This window comes from Eretmochelys imbricata, chromosome 1, assembly GCF_965152235.1.
Source record: "Eretmochelys imbricata isolate rEreImb1 chromosome 1, rEreImb1.hap1, whole genome shotgun sequence".
In the NCBI taxonomy this organism is placed as follows: domain Eukaryota; kingdom Metazoa; phylum Chordata; order Testudines; family Cheloniidae; genus Eretmochelys; species Eretmochelys imbricata.
The window spans coordinates 37,728,377-37,746,316 of record NC_135572.1 but is presented as its reverse complement, the minus strand read 5'-3'; the positions used below and the strand labels follow the sequence as shown (position 1 = coordinate 37,746,316).

Here is a 17,940-nt window from a genome sequence, read left to right as displayed (position 1 = left end):
CCCCCATGCTTGGGAACAGGGACTTGGAATTTGGCAGGTGGATGGCATTTGTGGCAGGTATATGCCTTTTGCAATCCCCAGGAAAATCCCCCTCAAGTTGGCCAAGTTATAGGCAATTTGTATATGTTTAATAGAGACTGGCTAGAGCTTCATAGATAAAATGTCCAGATATTCCACCCTCACTAGCCATACTCCAGCCCAGAGCTGCAGGGGCCTGATCAGCACTTTCCCTGACATTGTTGCTGTAGGACAGGGACAGGGCTGGGCACTGAAACTGAGAACAGGGAGCAGATTGAGGTGTCATTGGAGAAGGTTTTGGGACAAACTGATAACCTAAACAGTAGTATGTCACCAGGACCAGAAGGGATTCACCCAAGAGTTCTGAAGGAACTCAGATGTGAAATTGCAGAACTACTAACCGTGGTTTGTAACATCATTTAAATCAGCTTTTTTACCAAATGACTGGAGGATAGCTAATATGATACCAACTTTTAAAAGGGTTCCAGAGGTGATCCCGACAATTATAGGCCAGTAAGCTATACTTCAGTACTGGGCAAACTGGTTCAAACTCTAGTAAAGAACAGAATTGTCAGACCACATAGATGAACATAATTTGTTGAGGAAGAGTCAACATGGTTTTTGTGAAGGGAAATCATGCTTCACCAATCTACTAGAATTCTTTGAGGGGGTCAACAAACATGTGGACAAGGGGGATCCAGAGGATATAGTGTACTTAGATTTTCAGAAAGCCTTTGACAAGGTCCCTCACCAAAGGCTCTTGAGCAAAGTGAGCTGTCATGGGATAAGAGGGAAGGTCCTGTCATGGATCAATAACTGGTTAAAATATAGGAAACAAAGGGTAGGAATAAATGGTCAGTTGTCAGAATGGAGAGGTCAACAGTGGTGGCAGAGAAGGTGTCTCTAGCCTCTGTTTGTCAGAAGCTGGGAATGGGCGATAGGGGACGGGTCACTTGATGATTACCTGTTCTGTTCATTCCCACTGTGGCACCTGGCACTGGCCACTGTCTGAAGACAGGATACTGGGCTAGATGGACCTTTTGTCTGACCCAGAATTGCTGTTCTTATGCCTGTCTTTCTTGTGCTCTCAATAACCCTCCATGTGGGCCCGGGCAGTAAGGAGAAGGAGGCTGCCTGATTTGAGTGCAGAGGGGATAAGAAGCAAACCTGGACATGGCAGGAGTAGAGTGGGACAAGAAGCCTGCAGGGGAGACTGGACTTGGAGGCTGATAGGGAGAAGAGGGAGACTGGGAGTGGGGTGAGGGTGGATACTAGCAAGGGCTGGGCAAGGACACTGGGTGTCAGAGGGGAAGAGGAGACTGGGACTGGTTGGATAAAGACACTGGGAGGGGGAACCAGGTGAGGGAACTGTGACTGGCTGGGCAAGGAGACTTGGATTGTGGGCAGGGATACAGAAGCAACTGGCACTCGTGGGGCAAGAAGACTGGTGCTGGGAGCTGGGTGTGAAGAAGTTGTGACTGGCTGGGCAAGGAGAATAGGTACTGGGACCAAGTGGGGTGGGGGTGGGAAAGAAGGTGATAGTAGAGGGGGGACAGATCTGACTAGGAGTAGGGTGCAGGGAGAGAACTGGGACTGGCTGGACAAAAAGACTGGGACAAGGAGCCTTGGGGACAGACAAGAAGCCCAGGGAGAGAGAGACTGGGAACCAGTGGGAATGGAAAATGTGGATGGGAGCCTGAGCGAGTGGAGGCTAGGGGTGGGGGTGGGGAAATAGAGAGAGAAAGAGAGAAGACAAGGAACTAGAAGTGGAATGGGGACTGGGACTAGTGGAGCAAGCAGAATAGAGTGGAAGAACTGCAGACATGCGAGAAACTGGGAATAGCTCGGCAAGGGGACTGGCAGTGTGGGGGAAGGCTTGGAGTCAGGTTGGGGAGATATTGGGATAGGGAGACTAGGACTGGCTGGGCAAGGATACTACCACTGAGGTAAGAAGATTGAGGAGTGGGGACTGGGTTTGACTAGGAGAATGGGACTGGGGTGAGGAGCTGGGGTGGGGGTGGAGGTAGGGCAGAAGTGGTGAAGTTGAGGGGAACAGGCAGAAGAGTCTGTGCCCACTAGAGAACACTCACCTCCAAAGCCTAGAATGGATTCTAAGATTCCTGAGTCTCACCATTCCTCTGCTGCCAGAAAATATCTGTAAAACGCACTGGCAAAGTGTGTCTCTTCCCCTACTAGTGGTGGTCCACACAGAAGATGACAACCTACTAGTACTAACAGTTACTCCAGTAGCTCAAATGGGAGAGGTCAGTGAGGTGGATCTAAAGGTTCCAACTCTGCTGCTGATCCATGAGGGTGTCAATATGATGCTATATGATGGAATTTGTGTTTTTCAGTTTGCCTTTTCAAAAACCTAGGAAATTACCCAAAATGACATCAATGTTAGGAATTGCAAGAAATAAAGTAGCCCAGGTAAACTTAATAGTCTTTTAATGTAGTTTATTGTGTATAATGTAATGTAGTGGAAAGGGAGAAGTCAGCTCTGTGACCCAAAGAGGGAGTGATAGGGGCAGAATGACAGATCAGGAAGCTAATTTTAATGGAAGCATTTTGAACTGACTGTAGGGGGAGCAATATGAGTGCCTAGGATCTCAGAGAAGGAGGTTGCAGTAGTCAAGAAGGGAGATAAAAGCCTGGGTGAGAGTTTAGCTACCTGGATGGAGGAAACCACCTCTCAGCAAGTGGCTAAGAAGGGGTTTTACTCTCATCCCATCATTGCCATGTGGTCTCTGAATACAACATGCCGCTTGCTTCCCCTAGGCAGGTTCCAGGCCAACAGGAAAGATGTTTCCACAAGCAAGGACCAGGGAACAATGGATGGAGAAGCAGGTGTTTGTGTGACATACCGGGGCATAATACAGACTAATGAGTAGCTGTGTCTCCCCAGCCCTGTAACCTGGGGTGCCTTTTACAATGCCTTGCTGCTGTAGCCTCCAATCTGGACTGCTCACAAACAGCCTCCAGCATGTGAGTCACTGTGACGGAGTAGGGCATGGGAAGTATTGACCTGGTAATGTTACATGGGAGTTTTACTGGTACTGTCCACATTGGTGTTGGATGGTGGTGGGATATCAGGGTGTGACTTCACTTAAGGGATGATACGTGAGCATGTAACCTTAGCCCAGGAGGGGGTTGGGGCCAGGTGACACCTTCTGCCCGGGAAACTGGACAAATGCTGGAGGAGGAGCTGGGGTGTGTGGCTGGGTGAGATGGCTGGAGGGGGTCTCAGTTTGGAGCTGGCTGGGGAAATGGATGGAGGCCCAGCACCGCGGTCGGGGCTCCCTGCCCCCCAGGATGGACCTGACTGACGGGGTCCTGCTGTCTGTACCTACAACGTCGGTTTTGGACTGTGTTCCTGTTGTGTAATAAACCTTCTGTTTTACTGGCTGGCTGAGAGTCATGGTGAATTGCAGGAAGTGTGGGGTGCAGGGCCCTGGCTCCCACACACTCCGTGACAGTCATGCCCAGCTATGTCTGTGGGTGATGCAGCCAGCCAGCCTCACTTAGGCTCTTACCAACCTTTGTAATGCTGCAGAGTGACCCCAACACACCTGCAGTCCCTGATCTTCCCCCAGAAATGTTTGTCCTGCACTGCCCAGCCCTCTCCTCGACAGTACAAATATATTAAGTGTACTATTCCTTAGGGGAATAATATGCCAGTTTATTATTTTAAATAGTTATCCAGACACTTCAACTTAAAAACACTGGATTAGATAAAATAATAAAACACATTTATTAGCTACAAAGAGAGAAATTTAAAGTGAGTACAAGTACCGAGGCATGAAAGTCAGAATGGTTACAAGAAAAATAAAGATAAAATGCTTACTGGTAGCTAATTTAACAAACTCATGTAACCCCTTTGGGGTTTAGAGAGCCTGGTCCCTTTAAATCTTGTTCCTGACTGGGGGGTGGGGGGAAGTGCTGATTGTTCCAGAAGGAGGAAGTGCTGTTGCGGGGAGAGCAAGAGGGTGTGTGTCTGGACCTGCAGAGAGAAGAGCTGCAGCAAGCAGGCCCTCGCAGAGTGAAGCAGCCAAGAACCTGCCTGAAGCCTGGGAGGGACAGAGCAGCTGATTGGGGACACCCCAGGACAGGAGCCAGGAGGAGCACTGTGCCTGGCAGGAATTGCCCGAGGACAGGCCGGAGCTGGACCCAGTATCATTGCTGCCCAGAGCTGCATGGGACTGTGAGTACTGGGGCTTGTGACTCTGCTTTGGAATAAGGAGGGAGGCTGTAGCTAGTTAAGTGGGGAGGTGGTCACTCTGTGTGGCTTTGCAGAGAGCGACAGAAGAGGGCACCGGAGGGGTTTGTTGGGGAAAGTTCACTGGCGCCATAGACAACCAGGAGCTCCCAAGACTCACCACTAGACTGGAACTTTACCCAGGACTCCTGAACTCTGCTTGGTGTCTGCACTTTCCGACTGTCCTACCACTGGGCTTGTGGGACCTTGTGTTGAATACAACCCTGTTTTAGCACTTCCCCAATCTTTCCGCCTGTTGTTTTCTCCTTTCATCCCTCTGTAAATAAATATTTCCCTTTCCTATATTCACTCTACTCTTCTGGGGGTGGGGTGTGTGTGTTCACGTTCACTCCGGGGGGTTGGAACAGGTGCCCCTGGGGTGGAAGGGACTTTCACTGCTGAGTTTCTGTGCATGCTTTTTTTTGGCCAGAGCTGCCTGCAGAGCAGACTCCATCTTGGCAAGGGCACTAAAGTTACACTATGTTAGTTTCAAAGCAAAGGTTTCTCACCACATGCTTTCAGCAGCTTTCTGTCCAAACTCTTTAGGTCAGGACCCCTCCCCCAGAGGCCAATGGCTGCTTCTTTTGTCTTTTCAGGTGCAGAGAATGCAAGTGACAAGGAGAGAGAGGGGGTGTCTGCCCCTTCCTTTTATAGTCCCCTGCCCCTTTTGAGAAGCATTTCCAGCTGGGAGCAAGGTGACAGGCTGACTGTGTGGAAGGACACTCCATGCTGTTGTGCATCTAAGATGTAGATTTTTGCACCTGGCTCCTTTCCTGCCAAAGAATGGCCACTGAGCAGGTAATGGTCCATCAGTCTTGTTTACACTTGGCTGAGGCATCAGCTTGCCCTCTGTCCCTGTTTGGCCACTCCCCAGACCTTTCTGGAAAAATACTTTTAGTCATGATCTCAGCTTATGTTTATATCTTCACAGATAACACTGCTATGGGCATTTTGCCATGATATTACTAATAAGCAAATTATGAGTGTTTACAAAGTATGCCTTGTGAGTTATTTTTTATGATCATCATTACAACAATGTGTAGGGAGTGAACACAGCAGTATATTCTGTCTTAGTTTGCTCAACCAGCACTGCACACACCAGCTGGGGTCAAACAGATGTACTATTGGGCCAGAGCCCACAAATCCTGAAAGGAGGTGGGAGGGAGCAGAGTGGGGCCCGAGAGAGAAAGCTATCAATTTAAAAAACCAGCACCTTTCTGCATCCCTCATCTGCCAATCCTGAAATCCTCTTCCCTGCCCTGGTCTACCTCAAGCATCAATCACTGAAATCCACAGCCTGTCCTATAGGCCCCTTTTCTCCACTCTGCCTCTGCACTGAGCAGGGATCCCCCACCCTCACCCCTCTCTGGAGTGATCACTGGGGAGTGATGAGCCTTTTATGTGCAAGGGATGGTCAGACCAGTGAGTGCCTAGTCAGCACCAGGTACAGGGATGTGGCAATGGAGCAATTGCTCCAATGTGTGGTTGACACCAGGCCAGTGAAAAGAACCCCAATTTACCTAGATATACATTCCCCTGGTGCCTAGGGCTGCTAGTCATTCACCAGCGTCTCCTCCTTTGCAGTGAGAGGAACTACCTTGCGGCCCTGTGCCAATGCCATCCTCAGCCAGCTCCTCCCTTGCTTCCTCCAAGGTGACAGAACACTATCTCCACCCTCACTGTGCCCGTGGAGACATAAGCAAGGAGTGGGGAGCTCAGAAACTGGGCTCCAGAGACTTGGATTCTCTCTGATGGTAACATTACCCCCCTCCCCCCGCCCCGCCATTTTCCCACAGTGCAAATCACCCAGTCTCACACAGAGGACCCTGCTTGATGCCAGTGTGTGTGTCTAGGTTTTTGATTCCTTCCTTCCTGACCCCTCCAGCCAACCCTCAGTGCATGGTCCCTTGTGTTTACTGCAGGAGGGGAAGCAAGTTGCCTCAGAACTGGGGCTGATAAGAACCAATGACAAAAAGAATTGTCTACACCGCTGGGTGCAAGGGACTTCTCTTTGTGCACAGAGAGGGATGTCTATTGAAGCAGAAAGGCTCTGGGAATGCAGTAGCTGAATAATGGGGAGAGATTCTAGGTGTCAGCAACAAAAGAGAAATGGAGGTTAGGTTGGGATGCATTAGCTAACCTGACCCTAAATGTCACCTCTTTACTAATGTACGTGCAGGGTACCAGTTTCTCAGTTAACTTTTCAGGGGGTTCCCCAAGCTCTCCACAGGCTCCACCTTGGCTAGCTAAACCAAGACTGAGCACTTATACTGCATTGCCACTAGGGAAATGGTCACTGTGAAGGTTATTTATCACACCCCAGCCTGATCTCCAGCAATTTTCTTGTGTAGACAAGGCCTGAAAGAGCTATATCTGTCTGGCTCTGGTAAGCAGTGACCAAGTGGAGAGCACGTGAGCGCTGTCTGTAAAGATCTGAAGGGGGTTAGGATCTGGGGGTTGAGGGGAGAAGTTTAGGGGTAAAACTAGGAGGAAGGGAATGAAATGAAGGAAGGACATTACGCTTGAAGCTCAGTCTTTTTATAAGGGATCTCTTAGCCTGTGGAGTCTCTCCCTAAGGGAAAACCTGGGAGCCCCTTCCCCCAGGACATTTAAATCTGGCTTAGAAATCTCCCCTATCTGGTTCTAGCTGTTGCTTCCCCCACTGGAAATCCAGTGAGGGGGCAGGTGTGGAGGGGAGTGCAGCAGCCTCTTCTTTTAACAACTGGGATCCAGAGTCCAGTCTGTAAGGCCAAGACAGCAGTAGGGTGGGAAACATCAGGCTGCTATTTGGGCTAGATGATTAGCCATCTCCCAGTTTGCATGGGCAGTGGCATGCTACATGTGGAAGGAGCCTCCTTTGGAGCAATTTCCTTCTTTTTTAAAAACATTCAGTTAATTTTGATTTAATAAAGGGAAGTGTGGAAAAGTGTCATTTCCCCTCCCCCAAGTCCAGAATATGGATTATTGAGCTAGAAAGGTTTTCCCAGCCCCCTTCCTCTTCCAGTCCCTCCCTGGGCTCACTGTCTCTTTGATGCCCCTCTCCCAGGTGGAGCCCTTCCAAGGCAGTCGGGTAGAGCACAACTACACAGCTCTGAATGGCATTTGCCTGCACTGTGCTGACAACACCATTGTTGAGTTCTTTGTGGGGCTTTGAATAGCTCTTTGGTTCCTCTCCCTTTGAAACATCCCTTGTTTTTCTTCTCTGGTTGTTGCCATATCCCAGCACCAGCCAAATGTCTCTCACGGTCTCCTCCCCTTAGCTCCATGAGGCTGATCTGGAGTTTCTTCTGCTGCTGTCAGATGTGGGTGGTCATGCTTAGTGGTTGGAGCAGGTAGCCAGGAACAGGCTCTGACCCCGAGCTCCTGAGTCCAAGGCCAGCTGGCAGAGTCAGAAGTCAGGACTTGGATCCAAGGGTCAGGCTGGGCTCCCTAGGGTGAGGCAACACAGGATGTAGAGCAGGAGCAGGGCTGAATTCTTGGAAACAGCTGAACATTTTGGCTGAACATTTTCTAGAAAAATGCAGCCTGAGGCAGTCACCCAGCATGGAAAATTTCAGGGCAAACAGTTGCAGTTTGACAAGTTATAAGCAACTTAGAAGAACTGTTGGGCAATTTTAATTATAGGCGGTGCCAGCAGCCCAGTCTATATTAATAAATGGGCTCCTTCTTCCAGGTGTTGTCAGCAGCAACAAAGTTTGGGTTCAGCTATCTTAAGAGGTTTCTCTTTAAATTAACAAACAACAGCAGCTTGAGCCGCCACCCAGAAACCAGGGAAAAATGAACAGAAGAATGGCCATACTGGGTTCCCTTAGCAGGCAATACTTCCCCTCTCGTAAGCACTGAATCTGAATATAAAACAAGGAAGACTTTATTTGGGTGCAAGGGGACACAGAATCAACTTGGGGAAACACACCAACTATATACATAAATGAATAAACTAGTCAACCTATGATATCTTTGGCAGAAGTCTGTTAACTCAGTTCCCCACCCTCCAAGTGAATGTCCAATAAGCAACTGCCTTTTTCACACATCACTTCCCTCTCCCCACTAAGGTCCACTTATGGTTGGTGTCAACGAGGAGCATAGTCCCAGAGTCCAGGACAGCACTTAGCCAGCCTGCATCCCACCCCCAGGGGAAGTGCTGCCTGGTCTGGTCCTGAGGCTCCACCACAAAACCCATCTATGGTGATTTCAATTTTATTGGTGCTGGGTAGGGGCCTCCTTACCAGTGTTCACTCAACGCTGCTCCTGTCCGCTGCTGCCTCTCACCACAAATTTGCTTCTGCATTATCTCTTGTTGCAGAGTAGCCTCTGACGTCTCTTGGCAACAGCTTCCATGAAGGGGGATCAGTGATCTGTAGAACCCTCCAGCACACTCCTTGCCACAAGCAAAGTGCACCTCTCCTCCTTCCTACACCTCAGTCCCACTCCCACACCAATTTGGAGTTCGTGTATTGTTCTGGTGACTCCCCAAAGTGTCACTTGGAGGATTTATGGGAAGAAAACTTATGCAAATTAAGTCTTGGTAGCTGTACTTTCCCTGTTCACCAACCAATGGTGGCAGAGAGCTCCTTATCCTGTAAAGCAGGAGTGGTCAATAGGTGGCCCAAGGGCCAAATCCAGACTGCCAGATGCATTTGAACAGACCACAAAATTTTTTTTTACTTATTCTTATAATTATTTTTACTATTTTTGTATTTTCTCTAGAATCTGGACCTTGACTATACCTTGATGAAGAAATCTGGTGGAACTTGATAAAAAATAATTGATTACCCCTGCTGTAGAGCTTCTGTCTCTCTGGAGGTCTGGGTAAACAGCTTTGAAGCAGTTCTTGGCCACTCTTTCTCCTGTTCGCCAACAGATGGTAGTGGTAAGCTCACTGCCTTCTGGGAACTTCAACCTCAGGACTGACACATACAACTGTTAACAATGACCCCAGCTCTTGCAGCCTTTCTGTGTTGGCCCTTCTCTCCCCAGAAGCTGATTTGTTTATTCTTTAAGAAACTTTTCTGTAGAAACTGGATTTTACCTAACCAGGTGGGCTAGTCGCACAGATTTAAATGGAAAGGGCTAAGAAATGAATAGGCACCTCAGAAGACACTGGCCTTGTTTTCTCCCAGGAGACAGAGACTGCAAATGGCCTCTGCTTCCTCATAAAGGTAAGTAGCCAAGGGTAAGTGTCTTAACTTTATCCTATGGGCGTGCCACATCCTGATTGAACGGGGATCACCTCCCTCACCAATCCCTGGGGCAGAGTCTGGGGTAGGCAAGATAACAACCGGTAGGTGAAGAGCATGGAACAATGGGTTGTAAAACAGATATGTTTGCTCATCCAGGACCACATGGTTCCAGCCTGGAATGGGTAAAATTACCATTTGGCTCGTGCCCAGATTTATGGACAGGGAGATGGGGTAGGGAGGGTGGAGAAAAATCTCACCACTCAGTGTGAGGGAACTTCAGGGAGCAGAAATGAGACCCTGAGATAAAGCTATGAAAGAAAAAAAATATCTCTCTCTGCCCCTGCCAATCCCAGGACCCTCTTCCAATACAGCTGCAAGGTCCTCTCCCCTGCTTCTCTTTACCTCTGAACCTTCAGCAGCTGCCCTAAAATCTGCCACCTGCCCTCAGGACACACAGTCCCTCTTTTGCCCACTTTGCCCTGGCCAGCAGTTTCCTTCAGCCGCTGACAGTCTCACTGGGAAATAATGAGCCCTTTGTGTGCGAGGGCTGGTTGGGTCAGTGCCTAGGCGCAGGGATGTGGCAATAAGTGATTACTCCCAGTTGGATTTGGCACCAGGCCAGCAAGGAAACCCAGCCTAGCTTTCCTGGCTATAAATCTCCCTGGTGCCTAGGGGTGTTAGTCACTCACAAGCTTCTCCGTGGATAGCTTCAGAGCTGATGCTGCACAATGCAGCCCCTTATCCATGCAGGGCTCTGCCTGCTCCTCTCCTGCTACTTCCAAGATGCAGGGGCACACAGGTACATCTACACCCTCACTGTACCCAATGGAGGCCCATGGGGTGAATGGGGGAGAAAGGAGTTTTGCACCCGTGGCTACGCTAATGGATTTGCATTGAAGGTAAAATTCTTCCCATCTTACTGCCACTTCCACACCCCCACCCCCACCCAGTCTCTCAACAAGAACTTCTCTTGACTCTAGGCTGTTACCTGGGTTTTTAAAAATCCTCTTTTCCTCACACTCTGGTCAGCCATTGGCATACAGGGTCACTGATTTTATTAAAGGGTGTGGGGCAGGGAATGTCTGTGATCCCAGAGCTGGGGCTGAAACAAGATGAAAACACAATTGTTTGCACAGCTGGGTTAATGGGGCTTTGCTTTGGGCTCAACCAGAAACATCTGTCAAAGCAGAAAGGGCCAGGGGGTATAAGGGCAGAGTTAGGAGGCGATATTAAAAGAGCTAAATCTGTCTGGCTCGGGTGAGCTGCGAGTGAGGGGTGGGGATGTGACCACTGTCTGTAAGCATCTGAAAGGTGTTAACATGAAAGGGCGTGGGGGGGGGTGTATTTGAGGGGGAAAGTAGGAGGAAGGGAATAAAACGAGTGAAGGAAGTTTTGCTTGAAACTCATTCTGAGGGCAGGCCTCCACTGGAAAGTTTTGCCAGCATAGCTATGCCTGTTAAGGGTGTGATTTATTTTCATTTTTTGAAAATATTTCTATGCTGGCAAAAGTCCTAGTAGATGTGCCAAAAGTGCTGTTGCCAGGACAGTATATTTTGCTCATCAAACTGGAATAAGCTATACCAGCAAAAGTATTTTTCCTGCATCCGATGAAGTGAGCTGTAGCTCACGAAAGCTCATGCTCAAATAAATTGGTTAGTCTCTAAGGTGCCACTAGTATTCCTTTTCTTTTTGCTACTGCAGTTATGGCTACACAAGGAGGACGTTGCGAGTAAGGCTAGAATAGCAAAACTATTCTAGTGTAGACTCGGCCTCACGTTTCCCTGCCAGAGAAGGAACTGTTAGTCTGTGGAGTAAGGGAATGAGTGGGAGCACCATCACCACTGCATTAAATCCAGCCTGGATATCTCCCCTCTCTAACTGCTGCGAATCTGTGTGTTGCTGCAAGAGTGAAAATCCAGTGTGGGGGTTGTGGGTAGGGGCAGCCTGCTCACTCTTCCCAGCTGGCATCCAGGGTCTCTGCCTGACAGAGTGGATGTCAAAGAGGTGGAAAACATAAAGGGGAGTACAGGAACTCCTCACTTAACGTTGTACTTATGTTCCTGAAAAATGCTACTTTAAGCAAAATGATGTTAAGTGAATCCAATTTTCCCATAAGAATTAATCTAAATGGGGGAGGAAGGAGAGGGTTAGTTAGACACACACACACACTATAAGTTTTAAACAAACAAGCTCAAGGCTAATTAAGGTGTGGTTCCCTGTAGACTAGGGAAGGTGGCTGCAGGTTAATTGGAGCACCTGCAGTCAATTAAGGCCCTGTTAGGAACCTAATAAAACCCCCTGCTTTAGGCAGAGAGAAGAGGAGGAGAAAAGAGAGGACTGGAGCTTGGAGGTGTGCTGTGAGACTTGGAAAATCAGAGAACTGAAGTAAGGGGGAGAGAACTCCCTTCCCTAGCATCTAAGGACTGCAGGTATCCCACCCAAGGGGAAGAGGGTAAGAACCCACAGGGGTTGAGAGGGGCTGGGGCTCAGAGTAAGGAGCAAACCCAGACCCCTTGTCCATTTCCCTCCTTTACCACCGTCCTGGGCCACTAGCATGGCCAATGACACCCAAGAACAGGGGCAAGGGGTGGCATCTTAGCTCCCTGCCAAGAAAAGCGCAGGACCCACCAGACTAACATCGGCCATCTTGTCACACTGTATACAGCAATTATGACTGTGAAACTTGGTTGAGGTGGTGGAGTCAGAGGGTGGGATATTTCCCAAAGAATGCCTTGCTGCTAAATTGTGAACTAGCGCTCGGCTGAGCACTCAAGGGTTAACACATTGTCGTTAATGTAGCCTCACACTCTACAAGGCAGCACGAATGGAGGGAGGAGACACAGCATGGCAGAGAGAGACAGATGCAAACACTGTGTGTGTGTGAGAGATGAGCACTGCCCCTTTAAGTACGCTGACCACACTCTAAGTACATTGCCTTTTTAAGTAGATCAAGTTTTAAGTTGAGACAGCAGCAGCTGCCAGCAAGCTCCCTCTGTCCTGAGCCCTGTCGTGTCCCCCCTGGCTCTGTGGAGATAGGGGGCAGAAGTAGGGGGAGGGGGACACCCTGGCATTAGCACACCTCTTCCTCCACCCCTTTGCACAGCAAGCAGGAGGCTCTTGGGAGCAGCTCCAAGGCAGAGGGCAGGAACAGCACACGGCAGTGGGGGGAGGGACAGCTGAACTGCCCGGCAGTTGATAGCTTGCTGGGCGGCTGCCGCACAGGGAACTTAGGGGGGCTGCCGGTTCACCCTGGTTCCAAGCCCCCACCAGCTAGCTGCAACGGGCTGCTCTTCCTGCAAGCAGTGGACAAAGCAGGCGGCTGCCAAACAACGTTCTAAGGGAGCATTGCAGAACTTTAAACGAGCATGTTCTCTAATTGATCAGCAACGTAACAACGTTAACCGGGACGACATTAAGTGAGGAGTTATTGTATATGGGAAAGGTTATTTAGTTGCCTCCCAGCTTCCCAGGGCAGTGGCTGTAACGTGTGTCAGGAGCCTTCTGGGACTGATTATTGCTGGACATTTCCCTTTTTTTTTTTCCTTCTTTTTTTTTAAAGAAATGTAGTTAATTTAATAACAGGAAGTTGGGAGCTTTATTGGCTTGGGGGATGGGATTCCCAACCCGTCTCCTCCCAATCTGTACCTGTGCCACCATCTTCTGTACCCCTCTCCTAGGTGGAGCCTTTCCAAGGCGGCGGGGTAAAACATGATGACACGGCTTTGAATGGCATTCGCTTGTACTGCACTGACGGCTCCAGCATTGAGTCCACAGTGGGGCCGTGAGTAGCCCTTTGGTTTCTCTCCCATCCCTCCTGCTCTGGAAGTGCAGAGAGAATAACCATGAACGATGCCATTTGCACAGGGTCTCTTTTCTGACTATTCTCTCTGTTTGGAATCTGTAAAGGAAAATTAAAATAGGGCATTGGCTGTTCTGTTTCTGCTTCTTTATGATGGACACAGCTGGCCATTTCATGTTAAAATTCAGATCTTGTGTGTCCTGGAAGTTGCTGTGAAGGACTGAAGAGAACCAGTGAAATGAGCCCCAGAGTCCAGTGTGAAAGTTGCAGCAATTGGGGGCTGGGGAAAAGAATTTTTAGCTACATCCTTTCATATTCTTTGGGTGAAATCCTGGCCCTACTGGAATGAGTGGGATTTTGCCATTGACATTGTTGGTTGTTGGCTCCGTGAGCTGCACCAGCTCTGGCTAGGTAGCTGGTACAGCAGACCTCGATCGAACTGCCCAAGAAGACCAAAGACTTGGTTCAGTGGTAAAGGGACTCAGACAGGTTTATTGTCAACAAAGCACTGTACTAGTACCCCATAGACTCTATAGGAACACTAATACATGTATGCCCATGACCAGCTCACTAAGTGGTGTGACTTTCTGCTTCCCCCTAGGCCAGACAGACACCTCCTCTGTGACCCCTCTTTCATACACTGATGCAAACAAGTTACGTATTACCCTTCTGATGTGGTTAGTTACCAACCCTACCCCTCGTACTTCTGGGTTCGAACAAAACATTTTCATTCATCATCCCATCCTGTCCTCCCATCCTGGTTTTGCTTGAGGTCGGCATGTTCCTGTTCCATCTCCCAGTATTGTGTTTGTGCCATACCTTTGTGTCGGGGGGGGTGGTACCTGCGTCTTCTGGAATGTGCACACATGAATACCTTGAGCCTAGTACTTCTTGGAAGTACCTGTGTGTTTTTGCCAAGTGCATGTATTACACAGCAAGTGTCTACTTTGTAACAGGGCCTGACTTTAGCTCAGAACCTGACTCTTGCTAACTTGGCTTTGTCTAATGTTTGGGTATAAGATTCAGCGCAAAGTATCACAGATCCAGTCAGGTGCCCCCTTCCAGCCACCCTCTGGGCTGTTGTGAGGGGAAGCCAAGCCTCTCTGTGCCTGGATCCCCATGTGCTTGGGGCTCAGCAGGGTGCAGCACTGGTTCCTCCTGGGGCCTCTCTGGCACATTTCCTGGTCCTTGACTGTCTGCTACTCCTTCACGGAAGTGGGGCTGCTCCACCAGGAGCGCTGGAAGCTCCCTAGAAGTGGGGGAAACACCGGTGCCCAAACCGTGGTCCCGTCCCCTTGCTCTGCCTCTTCCGCCCAGAGGCCTCGCCCCCCACTCGCTCCTCTCTGTCCCCTCCTCCTGTCGCTCACCCTTAAGACAGGAAAAGTGATGGGGTCTTAGCCCCCTACACCTCCCTGTTCTGGCACCCTTGTGCTCTGCCCACCCCCCTAGGCCCTCAGGACCAGCATTGACCCCCCAAGATACCCCAGTTGCTTAAATATACCCTCTCCCAGATCTCCACCCCTGTTTAATTCCCTTTAGAGGCACACAGTAGTTGTGATGCTCACAACGCACACTCAGCCACTTTGCCAGAGTCTAACACAACTGTTCTTTTACTTTAGCCTATTAAGTTCAAGAGCGTACAGATCATACAAAGCAATAAACATCCTAACTGCAATAACCCCCGCCCTTTGGGATGCTGGGGGGCTATCTGTGTCCAGGACGGCTGGCAGGTCATCTTACATGCCGGATGACTTCTCCCTCATGAAGTTCCCTTCCCCATCTTCTCTGATCTTGCTCTCTCCTGCCCATTGCTTCCTCTTCCTGTCTGACTCTTTCCCCATCTTTAAATCCCTCCTGAGTCCTGGTCAGCTGCTTTTTTTCTGTTCTGTGTTTGGTAACTTTCCACTGCGCAAAAAAAACCCCCTCCCCTCAGACAGAGGAGCAAGTATTTTTTTTGTATTGGAATGCAGTTACTCTTTTGCATGGTCAAAGCATCATCATTAACATTAAGTACCTCCCTGTTGTCTTCAGTCTAGAGAATATTTGGTACGTGTCCTGTCAGCAATGGTGGCTCCACATACAGGGAGGCATTTATGATACAGCAGGTTTTCATAGTAACATTTCATAATAACTTAATATCAACCAGAACTGATAAGTTCTACACACATTTTCCCAAATTTGTCACTCAAAGCTCATCTCCGGAGTCCTCCAGCAAAACCAGGGAAAACCAGGCTTGACACTTCTGATATTTCTAAGGTTAAATACAAGCAAGAAAAAACACTACTCAAGAAAAAGAAAACAAAATACCCCAGGTCCTTCCAGGCCTGATTTCAAGTCACTGCTGTGTGGCCTATGAACACTGGGCTTGGTGCACAGTAACTAGGATGACTGGTGCCCTGTGGTGGGTAGCAAACCCTGAATAAGCCTCAGGTAATTTAGTTTCTTCTTTGGCAGGTGGGGCCGTTGGACTGGGGTCCACTGGTGCCCCAAGAGCAACCTGATCTCCTTCTCGCTGAGAGTGGAACCATCCCAGGGAAAGGGCGATGACACGGCGGCCAACAACATCCAGTTCACATGCTCAGATGGGACTGGGCTGATGGGCACCTCGCAGTCCTGGGGTGATTTTGGCCCATGGAGCAATCGCTGCAGCTCTGGGGCCATTTGTGGGATCCAGACAAAGGTGGAGGCATCCCAGGGCCGTGGGGATGACACTGCGCTCAATGATGTGAAGTTCTTCTGCTGCAACTAAATGAGCACCTGTCCCTGCCCATCCCCCAACACCAGCACCTGCCCGTTAAACACCATTAAAGTTTAGCTCTGCTTTTGAAGAGGACGGTGTCTGTCTTATTGACCCAAATCAGACATGTGATCATGTACCATCTCCAGATCTACAAGGGAATGCTGGATTGTGAGGAGAGCCAGGAGAAGAGGAGACAGGGAGGAGCGTGGAAGGGGGGAGAGATAATGCCTATGATAAGGAGAGAGAGGGGATGCATGGCCATATTGGGTAGAAAGGTGTTGGGAATCAAGTAATTTTATTCTAAAAATGGTTAAAATTTCTTGTCCAGAGAACCAAGGAATGACTGGGGCTAAATCTTGTGTGTGTGTGAGAGACTGATTTTTGTAAAGAAGTAGACAATGAAAGATACACAGCTGTAAATCATTTACCTTTTTGTATGTTTCCAAATATGGCATGCTTTGGATCGCCAATAAAATTACGCAATTACACATTTTACAACTTGTCAAAGTTGCAAGACCGGACAATCCAGGCAATGCTACAGAGACATAATGTGTTAGGGTGCAAGTAACAGTAATACAATAAGAGAAGGCATACATGAATAGAGGAAGGGGGCTGGGGTGAGTGAAAAAGAAAAGGACTAAGGTTGAATGGAAGTGGGGCATTATTTGAGTTATCTCAACATTTTTATCCAAATGTATCCAGAAACAGGGTCCAAATTTCTTCAAATTTATATAATTGATCTCTGTGGTTGTTAGAGGGCTTTCCCTTCACCCCTCCCCTGGTTCTTGTCATGCAGACAGAAAGCAGAAGACTAGAAGTCTGAAGTGCAGGCAATGCGATGCTTATTGGGGTTAGTTCCAAGCAAAGATATCCATAGCTCTCCACGCCAGCAGAGTCTGTTTCCCAGTGTCCCCCTTCCCTGCTCTGATGCTGCAGAGCGTTTACCCCGTGTCCCCCTTCCCAGCTCTGACTCCTCAGAGCCTTGCCTGTGTCCCTGTTCCCCATTCCTCCTTAGCAGGACCAAATATACCTGCAGTGCATGCCCCTAGTCACACCCCTTACAACTTATGGTCATGTTCCATTTTGGTGGTCGTGAGTCTGGGGTCTTCATCCCACCTCTTTTGTATCCCAGGGGAGGGGTAAGGAGTGGGGTTGTGTTCTGGCCAAGGCCAGGCTTTTCTGTGGCTTTTAGTGTTTCTTATGCCTCTCTCCTCCCCATTCCCTCGTGCCCCTCCTAAGTGGTTGCTTGACCTTGGCTTGAGAAAGAAGCCAGGCAGCCTTTCAGTGTATGCTCATATATTACACTCCCACCATACCCTTAATTCTATCCCTTATGTCTTCCCTTTATACTAACAAACCCATCTGGCCAGGTAGAAACAACACACACTGTCTTTGTCCTTTGTTCACATGGCAGTATAAGATACAAGAGTATCAAAAAGTCAAACCCAAAATTCTCTCTCAGGTTGGCAAACAAGCCTCTATATTGACAGTGGCGATAAGCTATTCTTTCTTTGGCTGCTACTCAGCCATGGCCAAATGCCACTGCTCTGTTCTGGGCATAAGCCTACCCAACCATTTTTGTAAAACATATGCACTTGCTAATCATTGCAGCCTTTAAGGACCAAAGCTTTTGTAGTTAAACCAGCTTAGCAGGTACATATCTTTGGATGTCATTTTCCGCTGAGGTTTGGCTGCTGAGGCCAAGCATTATTTTCAATCCACTTCTTTCCACAGCTACCTGATACTGGCAAGTCCCACAGCGTATGCATCAGGGTTCCTTTTACTTTGTTACAGTGCCAACCAGCACCAGAGGAAAATGCCTTTATCTTGGGCAATCTCTGTGGTGCATTTTGGATAAAATCTTTTGTTGCATTAAATGGAGCCTGAGATTCAGAGAAGCATTTTTAACATTACATAATATGCTTTGGCACAGAGTTTCTTTTTAAGG

The 17,940-nt window shown here is 48.8% G+C and overlaps 1 protein-coding gene across 2 annotated transcripts; it reads left to right on the top strand.

The window, feature by feature from the left end:
• The first annotated feature begins 4,034 nt into the window (after positions 1-4,034).
• Positions 4,035-16,050, top strand: LOC144257773 (vitelline membrane outer layer protein 1-like). Of its 2 annotated transcripts, XR_013344587.1 has the most exons (4): positions 4,035-4,219; positions 4,870-5,071; positions 8,981-9,432; positions 13,131-13,235. XR_013344587.1 is itself a non-coding variant. In XM_077805907.1 (3 exons), exons 1-3 carry the CDS (start codon positions 10,182-10,184, stop codon positions 15,999-16,001), a joined length of 570 nt encoding a protein of 189 aa, XP_077662033.1. In that variant the 3' UTR covers positions 16,002-16,050. The 2 variants fall into 2 exon arrangements, 1 of the variants encoding a protein (XP_077662033.1); XM_077805907.1 differs by lacking the exons at positions 4,035-4,219; positions 4,870-5,071; positions 8,981-9,432 and adding exons at positions 10,182-10,352; positions 15,707-16,050 and having other exon boundaries at positions 13,131-13,234.
• Positions 16,051-17,940: the final 1,890 nt, after the last annotated feature.

Excerpts from the sequence above, each read along its gene's own strand:
- LOC144257773 (XM_077805907.1), top strand. The coding sequence starts at position 10,182 with ATGCAGCCCCTTATCCATGCAGGGCTCTGCCTGCTCCTCTCCTGCTAC. Across the intron at positions 10,353-13,130 it reads CTAATGGATTTGCATTGAAG|GTGGAGCCTTTCCAAGGCGG; the intron begins GTAAAATTCTTC and ends CCCCTCTCCTAG. Across the intron at positions 13,235-15,706 it reads ATTGAGTCCACAGTGGGGCC|GTGGGGCCGTTGGACTGGGG; the intron begins GTGAGTAGCCCT and ends CTTCTTTGGCAG.